Source organism: Sturnira hondurensis, unplaced genomic scaffold (genome assembly GCF_014824575.4).
Source record: "Sturnira hondurensis isolate 20B ecotype Veracruz unplaced genomic scaffold, ASM1482457v3 Scaffold0010173, whole genome shotgun sequence".
Lineage (NCBI taxonomy): Eukaryota > Metazoa > Chordata > Mammalia > Chiroptera > Phyllostomidae > Sturnira > Sturnira hondurensis.
In genome coordinates, this window is record NW_028082804.1 from 619,825 (window position 1) to 640,422 (window position 20,598).

Below are 20,598 nucleotides of genomic sequence, written 5' to 3' on the forward strand. Positions count from 1 at the left end.
TGTTGGGGCCTAAAGACGGTGAATGCAATCCATTAAGAAAATCGCACCAGGAGGGCTTGGCTGAGGCAGCCCCAAACAGGATGCTGCAGCCCAGCCAGGTAGCCCCCACCCTTGTAGGCATCTCTTAATCACGAGTACTACCTACCAATTAAGATGCTGATCACGCGCCCACCCACCAACCGTCGCCAAGAGCATGCAGTGAGCATGCACAGGACAACCTATCGGGACCACCTCCCCTTTTCCCTTCCTCTCTATAAATAACAGCCCTGCCCAAAATAAAATTTGCGGCTTGATCAGAAACCTGTCTTGCTGCCTTTCTACGCGCCTCTTGCTCCCATCCCTATTCATCCGTTTCAGGTAGACTCGGGACCCCCGTTGACTGTTCCGCGGGACGGAACAATAAACCATCTCTGAAAAAAGACGGGTTCATGGAAGAATTGATGTGTTACCTGCGTGGGAGGCACTAACTCCAACTCGGCCGCCGACTCGGAGTTCAGCGCGCTTTTCCCACCGCTCAGCTCTGGCTGGGATCTGTGCTCTGAGGACCTGCACGGGATCAATGAAGGCAGCTAATGAGCACCGGGAGGCAGATTTGGCTAGAAACTCGGCGAGAAACCTAGGTAACTGGGATCATGGGGAGCCACGGGAACAAAGCTCTCGCCAGAATTTTGATGAAAAAGATAACTTTCCTACATTTTTATTATAATGATCATCTTTGGGATGTAAGTGGCTGTGATGTGCTAGGTGTTATGGCCTCTGATTTAGAATTCAGTCCAATGATGTGCAAAAACTAAAGGAATGCAATGCCACTTCTGTAACAAAGTTCTGCTTTATTAAAAAGTATTATTTTGAGGGCAGGAGAGATTCTCACAAAGCCTCTCAGTTGTGATATGACCCTTGTTCAGAACATAAAATGTAACAAGTGGAGGCGTATGAGGGGCAAAAGGGGATTAAAACATGCCGTCCTTTAGGAAGCTTTAAAAATATGGCAAAATTCTGGAGGCCAGTTTTTCTCATGGCCTCCAAGGATTACCCTTAAATAGTAAATTATCTGACAGCAACGATGAAGAAAGTCAGAAAAGGTTACCTGTGCAACCAGAAACCTTTAATTTAACTATCATTCATGTCATATATTGAACATACCCATCGGCAAACACATGTATGTACCTATTTTGGTCAGCTCAATTACACATTCAGAAAATTATCAACAAATATTGAGTATCGAATTATGAATATTGGCTGATTTTGGACAGTTTAGAAGAAATAGTTTAGTTTCAGAAGCCACAGTAATTAACATTGATATATAAGGGGTTATACATGGCATCAGGTATTTAGACTGACTTAACTCATTGGCTAGCTCAGGGCATGAGAGGAAAAACCTACACAACTGACACATAAATGGTTATTTTCTGATTTAAAATATCTTACCACAACAGCTCTTTTGAACCGGTCCTAGATGAGCATGATTTTCTCTCTGCCATTGGATGACCCTTGTGATCGCCATGAAACTTAACATCATCCCATTTTTCCAGTTGTGTTTGAATGTCTAGGAAGGAGACAGGAAGGGGGTGAGGGAGACAGGGAGCATGAGGAGCAGAGAGAGGAAGAGAGATGGGTTAAGATTGAGAAGTGTTATCCTAGTGAACTTTACTCAACTGATGTTTTCAAACCCTACGACCATTTCATTAAGGTGACATGATAATTAAAGCGCGTGCAGCTAAATAAAAATGAAACCTATTAAAGAAATTAGATTGCTTTCACAGTCAAACAATCAAGTTGTTTCACCTGAATTTATTTCAAGAGCTATGCACATTCTGAATCTTGTGCGTGAGTCCATGGACCCTCGTGGGAAAGAGCTTATGGGGTACTATATCCCACTGACCTCCAGGTAAGACAGTGTCTGGGAGGCACTTCCGGCATGTTTCTAGAAAGATATTCTGTTTAAAGAGGCTCCCTGTTAAAAGCAGGTGAGAATAAACTGGAACACCTTTCACAGCTTTTGTACAGACTGATTAATTTCTCACCAAAGGAGGGAATTAACAGTGGGGATGGAGAGAGAGGAGGCAATGGAGAAAGCCAAGAGCATGCCAGCCCCGTTTTCTCCTTGTGGCTTCGCCCTTACAGGTGAAGAACCTGGAGGGTCCTCTCTCGTTAACAAGCGTGTGACTATAAATAAACTGCTGAGACAATCTTGGGGTCCATTCTTTTCCTTATGAAAAGATAGGTTTGCAGTTATATGCTCCAAAGTTCTCTAAATATTTTTATAACTTCTTACAGAAACATTTTCTCAAAAGCAAAGAAGTTTAAGTTTGTATTTATAGTGTGTTATATTGTAATGTGTTTAATAATATATTGTATATAAATATATAAATTCCATGTACTCATTTGTGTAGTTGAAGAAACCTTGAACATACTGATGGTGAGGAAGTATTAGAGAGTTATAAAGTTTTCCTCCAAAGAGACAGGCCTCAAAGAGGGGCAGGGCGGGAGGGAAGGGACCCTTGCATGCAGCTGGTTTGAAATAGGTGTTGTTCTGCTCCCTTCCTCTATCATCTGTCTCTGGGTGATGTCATCTACGTGCATAAATGTGATGTCCATTCCTCAGCTTCAGACGTTCAGACCTCCATTTCCTGCTCAGCCCTCTCTCCTGAGTTCTAGAAGTACACATTTAAGAGTCTTCTGGACATTTCCACAGAGAAGTCCCACAGTTTCCTCAAATAAAAAATAGGTTTACAGTTGCGAGCTTGCAAAACATGGAGTTTCTTCTTCTTATTTGTTAAGTATTGCATTATTTTCCATAAGAACAATTGTAAACCTACTTTTGCCCCACCCAGTACAAAAGGCTCAAATCTGAACTCAATGGGTTCCACCTAGTCTTTCTCCCACCCTCCTTCCCCTCTCGTATCCTCATCACAGAGTTTGGCACATCCTAGATGTCTTCCTTGCTGGCACACACACGTCTTCTCAGTCCACAAGACCTGTGTTAATTTTTTCTAACTGTGTCTTCCTCTAATTATCCCCTCTGTCACTATCTTAGATGTTTGTATTGGTCTTTCTATTCCCACTCCTTTCTATATACACTCACCAGATAAAAGTTTTTATTTAAGGTTAGAATCTGTCGATGTCACTGTCATGTGGAAAACCCTTCAACCCTGCCAAACCCAAGGGCATGGCTTCCAAGAACTCCCATTATCTGGACCCCAAGAGATTCTCGGACTTATTTGTCACTATTTGAATACTATAATGATACTTGTATTTGCTTGAAAGGATATAATTTTCTTGTGTTTCTCTATTTGTGTGTGAATCCCTCTCTCTTCTACATCAAGAAGATGCCCTGTCCCTTCCTCCCCACCTCTCTCTGATCTGCATTTTTCATCAGGAAAAGTCCCACTCAACCCTCAAGGAGTCCGCTCACACAGCACCTCCCACAAGACACCTTCTACAACCTGCTGGCAGGGTCAGGAACTCCATGAAGGTGCTCTTGTAGGAAGCAACCTGGGTTTCCCTTTATTGCAACATACACAGTAGCTCCCCTTATCTTCAAGGGACACTTTCCAACACCCTCAGTGGATGCTGAAACTGTGGGTGCTACTGAACCCTATACATACCATGTTTTTCCTATTCATACACACCTAAGATAAAGTTTAATTTAAAAATTAGGCAATTTTAGTCCTGGCTGGTGTAGCTCAGTGGATTGAGCATGGGCCTGCGAACCACACAATCACGGTTCGATTCCCAGTCAGGGCACATGCCTGGGTTGCAGGCCGGTTCCCAGCAGGGGACTCACAAGAGGCAACCATACATTGATACTCCTCTACTTCTCTCCTTCCCTTCACCTCTAAAGATAAATAAATAAAATCTTTAAAAAATTTTTTTAAATTAGGCAATTTTACCATGGAAGATTCATTCTTACTATAGGACTTTGCAATCTCAGCATATGACTTTTTTCTTTCCTTATTAAATTGAGTACTTTCACCTTTTCACTTCAAGGAAGAACTTAACGAATTCTTTTTGGCATCTCCGAATTGCCAGCATCACTCTTTTGCCCTTCGGGGCCATTATTAAGTAAGCACTGCAGTACCACAGCACTTAATCTGATCACCGAGACAGCTACTAAGTGATGAGTGGGCAGGTAGCATATACAGTGTGGAGATGCTGTACAAAGGGATGGTTCACACCCTGGGTGGGATGCGGCCAGACAGCTTGAGACTTCATCGTGCTACTCAGAATGGCACACCATTTAAAACTTATAAATTGTTTACTTCTGAAATTTTCCATTTAACATTTTCAGACCACAGGTAACTGGAACTTTAGAAAGTGAAGCTGCAAGCACAGGGGACTACTGCAGTGCATGTTTTATTATACTCACGGAATCTTTTTCTCTCTGCCAACTAGCCTGGAAGCTTACTGAAATAGAATGTAAACTTAACTAAGGCAGAGAGCTTATATGATTTATCTGTGTGTTTCTAGCACATAGTATGGAACACAGTAGGTATGTAGAGAAATGCTTACTGAACAAGTGAATACATTAATTCATGACCATCTAACAGGTACACATCACAGTGTGAAGCGATTTCACATATATATCCCCTTTAATATTTGCCGCCTTATGGATAAGTTACTAATATGCTAATTTTATGAATATTTACCCATGCACACCAGTCAGTCACAGCCTGGAGAAAAAAGAGTTACCTTCAGCTTTCTAAAATACTCGCCACCTTTATTTCTCCTGAGAAGGAAGAGCTTACTATGACTAGTTCCATGAGCTGAGGGTAAGTCTCCTTTCTCAGGAAGATGTACAGTGGATACTACTATGGGCTTTGAAGTTAATTAGAGTTAACCTCAAATCCCAGCTCTTCTTCGTACTGACTGAGCTCTTGGGCAAATTATTTAAATTTGAAATCCTGGTTTCTCACTTCTTTTCAAAGAGTTGGAAATGAGCCCTGGCTGGCGTAGCTCAGTGGATTGAGCGCGGGCCTGTGAACCATAAGATCAAGGTTCGATTCCCAGTCAGGGCACATGCCTGGGTTGCAGGCCAGTTCCCAGCAGGGGACACACGAGAGGCAACCGTACATTGATATTTCTCTCCTTTCCTTCCCTTCCCCTCTAAAGATAAATAAATAAAATCTTAAAAAAATACAAAAAAGAGTTGGAAATGAATTAAAGGGCTGATGTATATAAAACATGTAACACAGTCCTGGACACATAAGCCACCAATAAACGGGAGCTGGTGATTGTAGTGAATGTATCTTCTTCACACCTATTACAAGTTACCATTCCATCTGGTTGTTCCTGGACCTTGTGTTACAGTTGTCTGCCTGTCTGTCTGTCTCTCTGTCAATGGGCTCTCCTCCTCTAGACTGAGTGCTCCTAGAGAGCAACATTCATGTCTGATTTTACCTGTGACTCCAGTGCCTAGTGTGGTGTCTGCTACCTGTCAGGAACTCAGTGTATGGGTTGAGTAAATACATGAACGATTCCCTATCAGTTACGCAAAGTGGAGCCCCCGACTGTCATTTAATCCAAGCACAAAAGAAGTGTGTCCTGCCCAGTTTTCTACACAGAATTAACCCTTCCTTTTCCTTTGCCCATGGTTTTAATGTCACTTGGGAAACTTCCTTGTTCTCAAGGCAAGGGAGAGCAGCAACGGACACTAGCTATTGCCTCACCTAAATCTAAGGATGACGTCTCCAGGCCTCGAGGCGGCTGACCCCTCTGCTCAGCATCCGCACCGATTAGATCAGACCCATCAGCCTTCTTCTTGAGGGATGAGGTTTTCGACGAGGCTTCCGACCTCTTGACTTTGGTTTGGGTTTGCGAGACGGGTTCGCTCAGGTCCAGGAGATCTAAGCCTGTGGTCAATACTATCAGAGACCAAAGAGGTTAAGATAAGCCCAGCCGGACTCTGCAATTATTCTTTAAAACTAGATTTCAGTTGGGTGCAGAAGGAATTTGTGTTTGTAGTGTGAGTTGGAAGTACCAAATTTAGTCAGGTCGTCACTGATTTGTAAGGACAGTTCGTATTTACACGGGGAAGTTCGCTGCCTGTCCTTTTCCCTCAGTACACATCTGCAGGGTGGGATTTAGCTCAGCCTCACCAGTGACTAAGGCTTGAATGAAATTAAAATGATAAAACTGAGTCTGAGTTCAGGTACTATTTACTTTACTGTTTTGCTTTATTTACAGAGAGGTTTATTTTAGAATGCAGTTTTTCCAGAGAAGAGTCAATCTATCGTTTTCAGGGATATGCTTGTGAAACAATTATGAGGATGATTTGGTAAAGTTTCTGAATGTCTTTGTGTTTTAATTTCAAACCACGCAAGTAAACATCATATAATGGAATGCTGTTAATTACATTTTATCTAATTAAGTGGTTTAATCAGAAAATGGCTTGCTGTTTGGGCTGAACTAGAAAGGTGTTTTATAATACACAGTTGATGAATGGGTACACATGGTAATGTCTTTGCTGCTTAATATGCAAGTTTAAATTTCAATGTAACAAATCAAAAAAAGGCTAATGAGACTTTTACCTCCTAGCAGGTTGATTACATTGTATTAAATACTGTAATGTAGACGGAAATAGCAATTTGTTCAAATGCAAACCAGGCAAATGAGAATTAAAAAGGCAGGCTTTGAAACTCTTCATTCTTGCTGTTACAGCGCAAGCAACCGGTGTTTAACCAGCGCGTGTGAGAGGCTGGCTTCTGAACTGGCCTGGTGCTTTCTGGCCCACGATCTCTTCACCCCGCTAGCTCAGAAACACCATCAACGAGACAACGAAACCCCTTGCGTTAGTTAACCCTTCCTGGCACCGTCTACAGGGACTGCACCGCTCCTTCTTTCGATCTACCAACTTTCCCTCCCGGTAGGGAACAGATGTTTGTTGTCTCAACTCTTTTCCATATGTTTCCCCCTCGTACTGAGGGCAGGATCAGGGCTCCACTGAGCTCACAACCAGAGTTCCTTTAGTTTTGCACTGTCCTTGTGAGCTAAGCATCCCTGTGGGATCCTTAAGATAGCATGTCATGCTTTACTCTCCATGATCTTGTCTTCTGATTTCAATTGTAAATCACAGTGGCTGCATGTTGATGATGAAGTGGAAAGGCCTGTCTATACCACTGTTTAGCTGTGTGACTTGGCATAAGTTTCTTGACCTCTTTGAGTTTTAGTTTCCTCATCTACAAAATGTGGAATTAGTAGGCTATCTTTTAAGTATGATATAGAAATAAAATTTTCTGATTTGTCAATCAAATGTGTAAAATGTCATGCATACAATGAGTACTCAATAAATGTTATCTCCATTCTTTGGTGGCCAATTCGTGATGCTTTTCTTTCCTTTTCCTTTCAGTCCTTCTATTTTCTCCTCGTATAATCTCCTCCTATTTTCCTTGGTTCTTTCTATTTCAGGCAAGAATCAGCTCCACACACTGACAGAAAGAGGAAACACCACTGGGAATAAAACGGAGGATGAGACAAAGATAGTGGTTCCACAGAAGACGTTATAAAGTAAATTTATCATAAGATGGCCTGAAAGTGTCAGCTTACCGCACCCGAGGCTTCCTGAGGAGATGGGAGCCCTCCCCAGTGCTGAGCTGCTCTGAGATCTGAGGGCTGGTTTGTGGCTAACGCGTGCTTGAGTGTGGGGGCAAAGAAGTGGCTTTCAGAGCGAAGGCACCTGGCTCGATAGCGACAATTTAAGCGCGGTACGCAGCCAAAATAGGCTAGGTTGCCGCACATTTCCTGTCCTTTAAACGTTTAAACAAAAGTTCCCTAGCCACTGTATGTCAGTAGTGATCCTAGGCCCCTGGTGATTTCTTTATAATAGAGGGAAGAAAGAGGAACGCCACCTCTGAAATGCCATATAGGTCCTTTTTACTCATTGTCAAAAACAGTTAGGAATTAGTCACTTGTTCCCACTCTGCTTTTAGAAGCAAATTATATAGAACTTGTCTACTTGTATATAGGAAGTATGTTTGTTACAAATAATAACAGGTAGGTAGTCATTTAATTCTGTATTGCTTCTCAGCATTCAGAGTAAATGAATTGCTAAAAGAGTGAACTGTGGATTCAAACTTGGCTCAGTAACATTCCTTCCCCCTCCAAACTGTCCTCAGCACTTCCGGTGTTTGTTCTGAGCTCCCACTCCTTTGTTCTTTTCCCAGCAAATGTAAAACACATGCTTGGCACACACGAAAGGCCCAATTTGTTACCCAGGTGATGAAGTGGGGGGGCAGGAAGGTCGCATAGAAAAGATTTGAAGCTGGAGAATCCCCAGGGACCACAGTTTCAAAAGCACAGAAGGATAGGTGCCGCCTTTTACCCTTTGGAGGAAGACGAATCACATTTTAGTGTGTGTGTGTGTGTGCACATATGTGTAACTAAGAATTAAAAATAAGGGGTCTCGCCATTCCACATGGGCTTCAAAGATAACATTGCTCGTCACAGACTAGGGTGTCTGCTCTGCTGATGTTCTTAACCTAATTTAAAAATTCTCTCAGGCATACGAAGGTTTGGGTTCCAGAATATGTGTGTTTAAATTAAGATAACCACCTCTTACAGTGAGTGGGATGTGAAAATGTATGTGTCCAAGTGGTGTGTGTGTGTGTGAGACAGAGAGAGAGAGAGAGAGAGAGAGACAGAGAGAGAGAGAGAGAGAGACAGAGAGAGAGAGAGAGAGAGAGAGAGAGAGTGTATGCTGTTGGCTTCTTTGGAGATGGAGGAAGGGACCACTGGCAAAGGAATTCTGGATATCCTATAGAAGCTTGGAAAAGGCAAGGAAATGAATCCTCCTTTAGAGCCTCCAGGCAGGATGCAACCCTGCCGACACCTTGATTTTAGGCCTGCTGACTTCCAGAACCATAGGATAATAAATCTGTGTTGTTTCAAGCCACTAAACGTGTGGTAATTTGTTGCAGCAGGAACAGGAAACTAATACACCTGGTAGGACGGTGTCCATAAGAGGATTCGACACAGGCCCCTCCCTCCCAAGTGCTCTTGACCACTCACTCCTCTCTAGACTTGACCTGAACCACCCGAAATGAGCTGACTCTACTGATGTGCCTTTGATTATTTTTTGTTTAGGTCCCAATTTTTTGGCAGGTTGGGCTGTCTGAGGCATAACTTAAGTAGTTGGAGATTTCGGAAATGTTTTTTTTGGATAACCTATTTTCATTGGGTGAAATTTCCTGAAGATAGAATACATAAGTATTTGTTTCCACCTATTTTGAAGGACGCCTGATTGAGGATCACCCCCTACTGAACTGGAGGGCTCCCTAAGGGCACTCAAGGTGTTTGTGCATTCTGGATTACTTGGGCCCTGGGAGGTGAGGCTGCTAACCACAGAACAAAATACCATCTGCAACGAAGCCCTGATTTGATGCTTTGGCGGTGAACACGGTGCTATGAACTTTGAGGATGGAAAGAGAGGATGGATCTTGGGACGACCCTGCCTGGTGCAGTCACAGAATATGCCACAGGAGGTGGGAGGGTCTCTGTTCTCTCTTCTAAGCTGCCCTGGCATTCCCGAAAACATCGTATTCTCTAGTGCACTGGCTATGAAGCAAAGTCCTTCAGGAAGGATTTTGCCGATGATGTGAAATAGATAAATTAGACTTAAATAATTCAAGCAACTTTTGCCTCTTACTGGAATAGGTAATTAATGCTGCTTCCCACATTTCTAAGTTTTCACCAAAGGCCTGTCATTGAGCTCATGGCTACTTGGGCTTCATAAACGTGCATTTTGCGAATATTATACTAATTTTGCAGTTAAGGTGTTTAATTAGGGGGCTGTGGTGGAATGGTGAACTTTGTTAAGAGTGCCTTTTTCACATATATACAGGGATCTCTTATATAGGTACTGTGTATGGGCCTGATATCAAGAAGTGAGATTACTATTTTTTAAACCATGAAAAATCTTTGTATAGTAACTTTCCACCTAATGGCTCAAGTTTATGGATAAAATTCTTTTAGATTATGTAGGTTGGTAAATACAAACCTATTTTTCTTGTGTTTCAGATAAGAGTCTTTTCTATACTCTGACATGTATTAGATTTTCTTTGGATATTACAGGTGATAAGTTATTATTGCAAGTTTTATAATAATTTTTTGTCCTATGATATAATCACTATCTTAAAATATCTATTGAGTTCTTACTTTAAGAACATTTGGTATATGCATCTGTGTATAATATGTATTTATTTGTCTTTTTAATTTCAAGGATACTAACAATGATATTGAGCTACATACCACCTACAAATGTAGTGTGAGAAGGTCAATGAATTCGCTATATATTAGATTACAAATGAATTAAAGATAGTTTAGGATGTAAGTAGCAGAAAATAAGATCAGCTTGAAGTTATAATCATTGGATGACAAGAAGTTACTTCTAGTGCAAAAAGCAAGCAGAAAGTAAAGATAATGGATAAGAAAAAAAATAAAAAAATATGAACAGTGAAAGGATAGCAAACTCACAATTACTAACAACCACACCTAAAACAAAAGCAAACTAAGAGGACAGCTAGATCAGGAGTGGAACCATAGAAATGGAGATCACATGGAGGGTTAGCAACAGGGGAGTGGGAGGAGGAGAAGGGGGGAGAAGGTACAGAGAGTAAGTAGCATAGACAGTAGGTAGAAAATAGACGGGGGGAGGGCAAGAATAGTATGGGAAATATAGAATCTAAAGAACTTAGGACACATGGACATAAACTAAACGGTGGGGGGTATGGTGTGGGAGGGGGTGTGCAGGGTGGAGGGGAATGAAGGGGGGAAATGGGACAACTCTAATGGCATAATCAATAAAATATATTAAAAAGAGAGAATTGAAATACTGAAAACAAAATGATTACTTAAAACTCTCTTGAAGTAGAAGATTGATATGTTCTTTTAGGGTTAGTAGAAATAAATCTCATCATTTAACTGACCTTTGGGAGAGAGAAATATTTCTTTACTTTGTGTTACTTTATATAAGAACTATATCCCTTAAACATTTAAGTAAATGTCAAGATGGTGGCACAGTGACTTTAATTTTTCCTTGGAAAAAAATACCCAGTAAAAATGCCTCTCTTTTTAATATGAAGTTCTTCAAAGTTCAGCTTGATTGAATCGGTACAAACCTGAAGCAGGATCTCTTCCATATTTTAGTTCAAGGTTGTTTAATATGCATTGCAAGTGTGAAGATGTACATTAATGCCTGGTATGCCATAGATAACATTCAATGACTGTTCTGATTTCTCAATGTAATTTCATACTCTGCTAGAAAATGACAGTGTTTCATCTAAAAAATACTATTTTTATTAAAAATTTGGATAGTAAATGATAACTCTATCTCTTTCCTAGAACTTTTAACTGTAAAATAATTGGAACAAATTAGAGTTTTTTCCAAGGAAATGCTAAAAGGAAATGCTAAACCATTTCCTTTCCAAAGATGTGTAATAATGTGATGTTGCATATTGAGATATAAATTGTGGGCTTTGTAATAATTAAAAAATAACCATGTTTCTTAGGTATTAAAGCATATAGTGTTGCCCTGGCCAGGTGGCTCCGGTGGCTGGAGTGTCCTCACAGGCACCGAAAGTTTGTGGGTTTGATCGACAGCTGAGGTACATATGGGAGCCAACTGATCGATGTTTCTCTCTCTCTCTCCCTCTGTAAAATCAATAAACATATCTTTGGGTGAGAATTAAAAAAACAGTGTTTCTGCTCTAAGATATACTTTTAAGATTGAAAAACACTATCACAGAAGAATCTTCCTTCAAGATAAAAATCTGTGTGACCCAGATGTATTGAATGCTGAGGCTGAGAAAAGAAAATATCACTTTTCCTGACTCCCTACTTTGAAGGGTGTTATGGACTGAATTGTATCCCCCCCGAAAAACCTCATTTATTGAAGTCTTAACCCCCAGTACCTCAGAATGTGACTTCATTTGGCAAGAGGGTCATTGGAGATATAATTAGTTGAGTCATATCGGAGTAGGAAGCCTTATAAAAAGGGGACATTTGGAGACATACACACGGGAAGGATGTCAGGTGAAGATCAGAGTTATGCTGCTGCAAGCTAAGGACCTACCAGAAACCAGGAGAGAGGCCTAGAATAGACCCTTCCCAAGCACTTTCAGAGGCAGAACATCCCTACTAACCTTGATTTTGTACTTCTAGGTCCCAGAATTGTGAGACAATAAATTTCTGTTGTTTCATCTATGCAGTTTGAAACATTTTGCCATGGCAGGCCTAGGAACCTATACGGAGGCAATACTGTAGGTTTTGGGATTGCAAGAAATTATACATACTTTTGATTTTTTCTCCAATATTTCACTTGTCTCTCTTTCATGTGTTAGAAAAACCAACATGAAAGTAGCTTTTGAGTCAAATATCATGTTGCTCTTTCTGGTGGGCTCTTCCTAAGTGACTTAGTTTTAGCATCAGTTAGAACTGGCAAGTGCAGAGGGTACTGGAATCAAGATCTGAGAATTCTATGCTTGACAGCTTTTCTGAGAATAGCGGGACTTCTCAGTGCACCCAGTTCTCAGGGATTTCCCTGCAACTAGAAACACAAGGCTCCTCTGCATTCTTCTGGGGGTAGCTTCCCGGGTTTGGAGGGGAGAAATCCAGTTTTGTAGATCAGGAGGATGGATCTGATCTGACAGCATGTGAATTTACTTTATTTCCTGCCTCAAATGTAACAAGCACAATTTTATTTGCTTGACTACCCAAAGTGATAGCTAAGTTCAGAAAATGACTGTGTTGGTGTGATGTACAGAAAACTAACTCGTTTAAAAAGGGAAGTGCTGGAGGTACCGTTTCTCAGCTGACGGCTAACAAGAATGATAGCGCCTGTTAGAGCTCACACGGTGTTCAGTGCTTACCTAGATCGCTTCCTTTAATTTTCCCAAGTAACCCATGAGATCTAGATCTTACTGTTGCTAGGTAGATTAGGAAACAGATTTAATTTAGTTAATCAACTTGCCGGAAGACACAGCTGCTAAGAGGCAGAGCTGGGGTGTGAAATCATCAACCTTGACCCCGGAGACTATAGACTACACTCCCACATAAAGTGCCTCTCTCTTATGTTAATTACTCTTGTTGTAATTTTTAGCACTCTTTAAAAATCATAATTTCCTTCATCTGTGATTTTCTTCGCTTAAAAGTATAATGAAAATACTCCAGGCAACAGCGAGCTGAGGACATGATGGAGAAATGGAAGGAATTTAACAAGATGGTGTGTGATCATCATATCCTCTCTTTGTTAAATTCTCTCCTGCAATCCAACAAACCTTTACTCTCTGACTCTGAACATCATTTTTTCATTTCTGCTTGAACAACGTGCCTTTGAATATGAATTTGAGTAAATGAGGTCAATGCAGAAAGGTTGCATCTCATATAGGAGAAAATTAGCTTTTGAGGCAAATCTTATGTTGCTCCCCCAGGGTGGGCCCTATGTAAGTGACTTAGTTTTAGTACCCATGAGGATAGGGAAGTGTGGAGGGCACTTGGGAAGGTGTGAGTCATACCTGCGGCATCCTACAATCCTCACTGGGTGGATACTTGTTAGTGCCTAGCAGATGATCGTTACTGTTCGAGTATGCTTAATTTCAGGAGAACATACAAACAAACTGTTGTAAGAGGGAGGGAGTGACTCATTTACATGACCCGAAAATGAAATTGGCTGTACAATATCCAAAGTCTCTATGACATTTTCTCATTTCAATCCACTTGAGGGGGCTGCCTATATTTTTGTATTACTTGACTTTTGCCATATAAAGAATTTCCAGCCAGAACTTGGAAAATGTCACTTTGAAATTGATGCTTTTGTTTTAAAGATTTCCTAATGTGATACGACTTGAGATGAGGTGTAAATATGAAAATATATGCGTAGAAAAATGATTCATTGCTAATGGTGCCCTGCTAATGTTCAGAAAATTTGCGAACTATTTATCACAGTTTCTTATAGTATAATGAAAAGTGATTTATCCACTTAGGGTGAATGGTATATGTTCTAAAGTTTAAGTTGGTTGCAAACATTATCCTCCACTTAAAATGAATTATGGAAAAGAACCCTCTATTTGACTAGAGTGAAAATTAGCTCTACTTGAGAATCAGTTACAAGTGAAAGAATTACCAGCTGTGTTGGACGTTACTGGCCTTGCTATTGCCTCCGATTTGGTTTCACAGAGAAAGTCATCGATGGAGGGACTCAGGAGGGGTCTGCTTTCTTGCTGTTCATTCACCAGCTGAGAACAAATGAACACAGGTGTCACAGGGCATGTTAAACTGCAGAATCAGACAAGTTAAAATGCAGCCTTGCAACAAAATGAGAATAGCAAGCCTACCAAAAAATAAAAAAAAAACAATAAATAATGGGGTAGGGACAAGAAAGAAAAAAAATACCAGGGGTGGGAAATGAGCCTTTTAGCGCTGTCAACGTTTTTGATGCAGCCAACTTCAATTTTTAAAGCTCAAGCCTTTGTTCCTTCTCCTAGAACAGTTTTAGAATTATTCTCTAATTTCAATATGAAGAAAATGATAGCTATTGAATCACTGTTCCTAAGGGCCAATCCCACTCTTTACTCGGACAATAAGCTCCTACTGAGACCTGGGGCAGTGGCTTCAGACTTTGAGGTGACACATTCTGCTTAGGACTGGTCAGTCAATGTCTGCAGTGGTAACAGCAGACACACAGTTCTGTGTGTGTGTGGTGGGGTATTCTTTCTCCCCCTCTTAAAAAGTTCAAGTCACCTACTGGCACATACCCTTCCTTACATTGCCTTGGAATGCTTCTGTAGTGCATAACAAATGCTATTTAGAAAAAGTGCAAAATATTGTGCTATTAACTGTCCTGACATATTAACTACATATCCAGTAGCTTTGTCTGTCCATATACAAAACAGATGTCTGTGAATTCCATTATGTTTTCCCACTGGCTAATTCTCTAATTTCAGGTTTGATTTTTCGAGGGTCTCTATTTATCAGTGGCAGCCATCTATTTACTACCAGTTCTCTGCACTTCTTGAGTCCAGACTTCCTTAAGTTCCGCTTCTGTGGTTAAGAGAAAAAATATACTTACGATGCAAAAGTGGTTAATCCCTAAATTAACTATCAATTTCAGGAGATTTTATATTGACCTTTCTTAAAATAGGCATAGCCATCTAGTTTTATACATATTATCAAAAAAGATGTGTCTAAAATATCTAGATTTTTAAAATACTTCTTTGCAAGGCTGTATTTTAAGAGACACAGAAAATAACAAATGAAGTGTTTTTGGAACATTACCAAATCAAAATATTTTATGTGACTCGACTCATTTTCACTCCATTATTTCCTTAACACAGTGTCAGTGATATTATAGCTTAGAGGTTATGGAAGATGACAAGAGACCTAAAATTGATGGTAAATGTAAGAGGAAAAAATGCAATGCTATTATTATTACAGAAGGAGGAATATGGAAACATTTAGTGATTATTTGGGGACTGAAAACCAAGAGACACATCTGGTACTTATTCCTGTTCATCCTATGATTTAAACATGGATAAATCTCAGATATTCTCTAGAGTTTAAGATTTTGATGTAGAGTTAGCAATTTGATTTTCATGCATATTCATATGTGGATATTATTAAGGAGTAAGCCCTGAGACTACCCATTTCCTTTTAATGTTCAAGTTAAAGTGATAGGAATTTCTTCAATTATTACAAGTTTAGTGTTACTATGTCTAAAGACTCACAGGTTTTTCTAGGAATCAAATTATCCAAGGTCTGTTTGGGTGTTAGCCTTTTTGGGGGAGGATGCTCCTTTAAACTCTGAGTGCCTTTTAAATTTTGTTTTCTGAATTTGAACAGTCTTGGGAATCATTCTTATTTATATTAAAATATAAATTTTAATGTATTTTTAATGTTGAGAGACTATGAGCCTTTTATGTTTCTGGGATAAAATATATTTGAAGTTTTGTAAGTACCATGGTCTATTTGAATTTGGGAGTGATTTATAATATTTTCTGGCATAAAAGTCACTTTTATTACTTGGAACTGTAGTTGAAAGCACTGACATAGAATATAATATACTAGAAAGTGAAGAAAGGGTTAAACATCACTGATTCTGTGTCTTCTTCCGAATCCAAAACACTCTCCATATACTTTTTCTGAAAATGTAATTAGTTTTCTAGGATATGTATTTCATTTATAGTTTGTTCATGTACAAACTGTGTATGAAGGCATTTCCAAAGGCCACATATGGTAACATGTATTTCTTGGTAGCTCTTGCCCTTTTAACCATATGTGCTTACAGTAATGAGCCATCTAGTGTGATATCACCAGAGTGGTGTGGTGGTCCTGACTTAGCCACAGGGCTAATCTCTAGGCTGTGCCATTCTCATTTCAAATGAGACTGGGTTCTGCTGTGCTATAAACATTCATGGAAGGTGAAGGTCATGATCAAATATGGCACCACACTCTACTCAAACAAGTTAGTGTAACAGGCTTGCATGGACTCAGCGGTGCGTTCTGATTACTTGGTCTCTGGTTCTAGGTCTCAGAGATCTGTTGGCTAAAGCACATAAGGTTCAAAGAGTAAATATAACAACTGCAACTTTAAGAGTTATATATATGTATGTGCAATGTCACAACTATCTCTTTGATAGACATCACTCCTCTGAAGAAGTCTGATGATAATGATAGATAACTAAAGATAATTTAGTTATTCTCTTAGTCATGATTTCAAGATTAATAATTAATTTAAAGATAAGTTATAGCCCACAAAAATCCCAATGTACTTTTTCTTTACTTTGGATACAATTAAATTCCTTTAAGGAACAGACATAAATTATCTATAGTTTTAGAAGTCCAGGGTGTTAGGTTTCCGTACATGCTTTTAGTTGTAAACACTGAAAAAGGATAGCCTACATTTGATAAAAAGAATTCTAGAAAGCAATACCTTTGTGAACATAAATATCTAAATGGCAAAAAAAGAAAAAGCACAATTGATTGAGAGGCTTGTCCTTGTAGGCAAGTCTGCTTTACGGAGGGTAATAGGACTTTTTTAGGAGTCTCTCACTTCTTGCACACTTCAGACTAATATTGTGGAGAAAGCATCTCTAGCATTCTCAGATTTTCTCCACTGAAGAGGAGGGTGTTCAGAGGAACTCTAGGGAGCCCAGGACAAGGCTTAGCTCCTCCAGTCTTCTCCTCATCCTCTGCCTCATAAGGTCTGTGTCTCTTCCAAACCTACTGTCTTGTTTCTGAGCACATTTCACACCTGGACTGATGGAGTTGTTGTCTCTGCCCAGTCCCCTTGAACTTAGCTGCTCCCATGGCTCTCTGCCAAGGATACAAATCGGAGCACACACACTCCTTTGTGAGTCAGTATTTTTCAAGCTGCAGCACAATGTAGCTCTTGGGAAATGCTGGGGTTGGAGTCGGGGATAAAGTCAGAAGATAAAAGGCCAGATTTCAGATAGCATGGGAAGGTAATTTGGGAACTGAAACTTTTCTGGTTTTGATTGACATGTGGAAGATAAAACAGGAGATACCATAAAGAAATCTTTTTCATAAACTCTGAGGTCAGAGGCTATGGCTTACTCATATTTATATTCTTCACGACTTCAAATAGAATGTCTTCATATAAGAAGGGTTCAATAAATGGCTGCCAAATTGGACATTGACTTTGCAGAAACAGGATATAAAAAGATCTATCTTAAACAGTCCAATTTTGAACTGTATCTTCAGTCAGGTGAATTTAGGAATCATTATTTTAGCCATACTAAGTCCAATTTTATTTTTATTTGTATAGGTAAGAATAGCTTTTCACATGGCCTCCTGCTCCACATTTTCAAACAAATTCATGGTTTTCCTATAGTGACTTGAGAGTAAGTAATTCTTTCAGGTCATAAAAGAAACTGCAAACTAAACAGAATCCCCCGAATAGTTCCCTTAAGCTTTACTCCCAAGTCGTACACCATATATTCTCTCATTATTCATTGATAGGATACTGCATGTCTTTCTCTTAGAATTACTTCCTTCGGTCTAAAAATACTTTATGAACTTGCAATATTTCATCCATTGGGTACAGAGTACATTGATGTTATAAAAACAGTGAAAGGTGAATCAAAAGTTTTCCATTTTTTGGAAAAAAACTAACTGATTTGGAGTAATGGCAACCTTTGTCTGATCTGACCACCATACCGAGTTAAAGTGATCCACTTCATTAACTGCTAAGGCGTATGCCTCACTTTGTTTACATTTAAAATTTGTATTTTTTAGCCTCCTTTGGTTCTCTTCTTAATGTTTAGATAAGTTCGAAGGCCTTTTTAATGGTGATACATCCTTATTTCTCTTCCAGGACCCTGTTCTACCACACATGGGGAACCTTCGGTGCCTGGCAGGGAGTGCCGTCATACAGCATCTCCACACTCCCACCCTTTACCCAGTTTAACCTGTTGTCCCCCCACTAGACTGTGACCTCTTTGTAAGTAGAGACCTCATCCACTAAATTTTTGTGTCTCAGAGTAGCAGTTTAATAAATGAGTGATTTTATGTAGTTTAATTGAATGGTGAATTGTAGAAAAGAATGATTGCATGGGCATCCTCAGTTTTATACTGGGTTTGATCCACTCACAGAGAAGCAAGGGGGTCGCAGAAATGTTTACCAATTTCCCAGCCAGTTTTAAACCACACATTTAGCTCCATTTCCCCCATTGTCACATCAGTTAAGTGTTTGGAAACCTGGAGGTAGGTAAAGGAAGATTTCCAAATTCAAGGCTTCTGTTAAAAAGTCAGGAATGCAAAGAGTGGATGCCTAAAGAGAAAAATTGAACTAAAGGCCCAGGCCGGCTCCACCACACCCTTGGAAGAAGGACACAGGCCAATGCCAGTGGGAGGCCAGTGATAGTTCAAGACACGACACTACTACCTCAGTCAGGGATTTTAAATCTGAGAGTCAAACTTGGAGATTTTGAGGGAAAACCCTTACACGGTCAATGGACATGAAAACAAAAGGAAACAGAAGATTGGTGAGAACTTGCACGGAGGGGCTTCGTGTCACTCAGAATTCAAACAATGATCGAACCTCACACTTTCTTTGTAGTCACAGGTTGTGAATGAAATATCCAGTCAGATGTCTTCAATCTACTTATGACTTAGACTGGGTTAGTTGATGTGGCTACTATTGGCCGCCACGGACCAAACCGCTTCTTATTTTATATTGGCACTGGGTTGTGTGATGAACAAAATGCAGACAATATCATCCAGCTTTATGAGTTATGGTCTGGTTTTAAACTATCTAAAAATGCATTTGCCTTAGTTCAACTTCAGTTTCTCTCATTTTAATGTTGAAAATGAAATTATTATATGATCTAAGCTACAGGGGAATACTTAACCAAGGTGAAAGGAGAGTATTTTGCTTTTGAATACTGCCTGTTACTTAAGGTTTGTGGTAACTTATATCATTACAAATTAACTTCTAATCAAAATACATTTTATATGATCAAACAAGGCCTGTAAAAGATATTAATTTACTATTTCATAACTTTACACTTCAGATTGATGATCTCAAACTGTTGTTTCAGTTTAAAGTAAATACTCTGTTTTTGTTTTTAAACATTTTAGTACTTAAAGAATAACTTTAAGTTATAACATTGAAGCTAGTAAGTTAAAAACAGCTGAAAATATCTCATTTGTAATATTGATTAAAAATTGTAATAATATACTATGTCTTTTATCTTATTTAAATAATAGAAAAAGTTAAGATTGTTTTATTTCTATGTAAATAAAAACACAAATATGCTTTTAATAGGTATATCTTGATCCATTTTGAAATGTGTTTATTTGTGACACTGTTGATTCAAGCATGTGTCATTTGTTGTGTAGGTTTCATTCATAATATTATAATTGAACTATTTCTTTCTAGCTTTATTAGTCTTACCCAAATTTAGAGATCTGTGCAATGCCATCAAAATTGTGACCACATCAAAACCAAGGTAACTGACTAAGTCCATTGAAAAGACAAGACAACTAAACCATTATTTTAAGTCCCTCAAGTGTTCGGGCTCTGGTAGCCTTGTCGGGCTAACTGACAGTGGAGAGAATTAATTTCTCGTGAGCTAATAGAACTAATGGCTCTGCCCCACCCCGCTCTTCATACGATGTATGGGTCTCAGGGGATCTTCTTGGAAAGGACTACCCTGGGATAACTTTGAACTCTCTGACTTGACCTAAATCTCAATTGACTACAAATATTTTCCTGACACGATAGTTAGATTTGTAAATGTGAATTTATTCATGGGAAAATGAACAGGTATTACTCTTTACAACATGGGAAGTACTAACATTAGGGCAGGCAGGAGAACATACTTAAAGCCATTGTTTCAAGTTAGTAGTAGAAGGATGTATTTAGTAGCCTTAAGAATGTTTTTTCAATCAAGGACATTACTCTTTTTATTTTAATTAGACACAAACAATTAAATCAATATTAAGGTGTAAGGGATGGGGGCAGATAGAAAAACAAAGGCTGAGTTTGCCCCTGCCAAATTTCCTGAACAATAAGAGATGTGGAACACGCAGTTGTAAGACACTGTGCTCTGTAGCAGAAAGTGAACGGGGATACACCTTGCTAAA

At 39.5% G+C, this 20,598-nt stretch overlaps 1 protein-coding gene across 5 annotated transcripts in view; it reads right to left on the bottom strand.

Annotated features, from left to right (window-relative positions):
• The window catches only part of PEX5L (peroxisomal biogenesis factor 5 like), a 215,772-nt gene that overhangs the window by 57,679 nt on the left and 137,495 nt on the right, over positions 1 to 20,598 (bottom strand). For 3 of the 5 annotated variants that reach the window (XM_037058792.1, XM_037058794.1, XM_037058793.1), the window contains 4 exons: positions 14,117 to 14,228; positions 5,670 to 5,864; positions 1,429 to 1,546; positions 450 to 546 (listed from right to left, as the gene is read on the bottom strand). In XM_037058792.1, the coding sequence (XP_036914687.1) occupies positions 450 to 546; positions 1,429 to 1,546; positions 5,670 to 5,864; positions 14,117 to 14,228 (522 nt within the window). The remainder of the gene's footprint in view (positions 1 to 449; positions 547 to 1,428; positions 1,547 to 5,669; positions 5,865 to 14,116; positions 14,229 to 20,598) is intronic. The other 2 variants (XM_037058795.1, XM_037058791.1) reach the window with 1 other exon arrangement.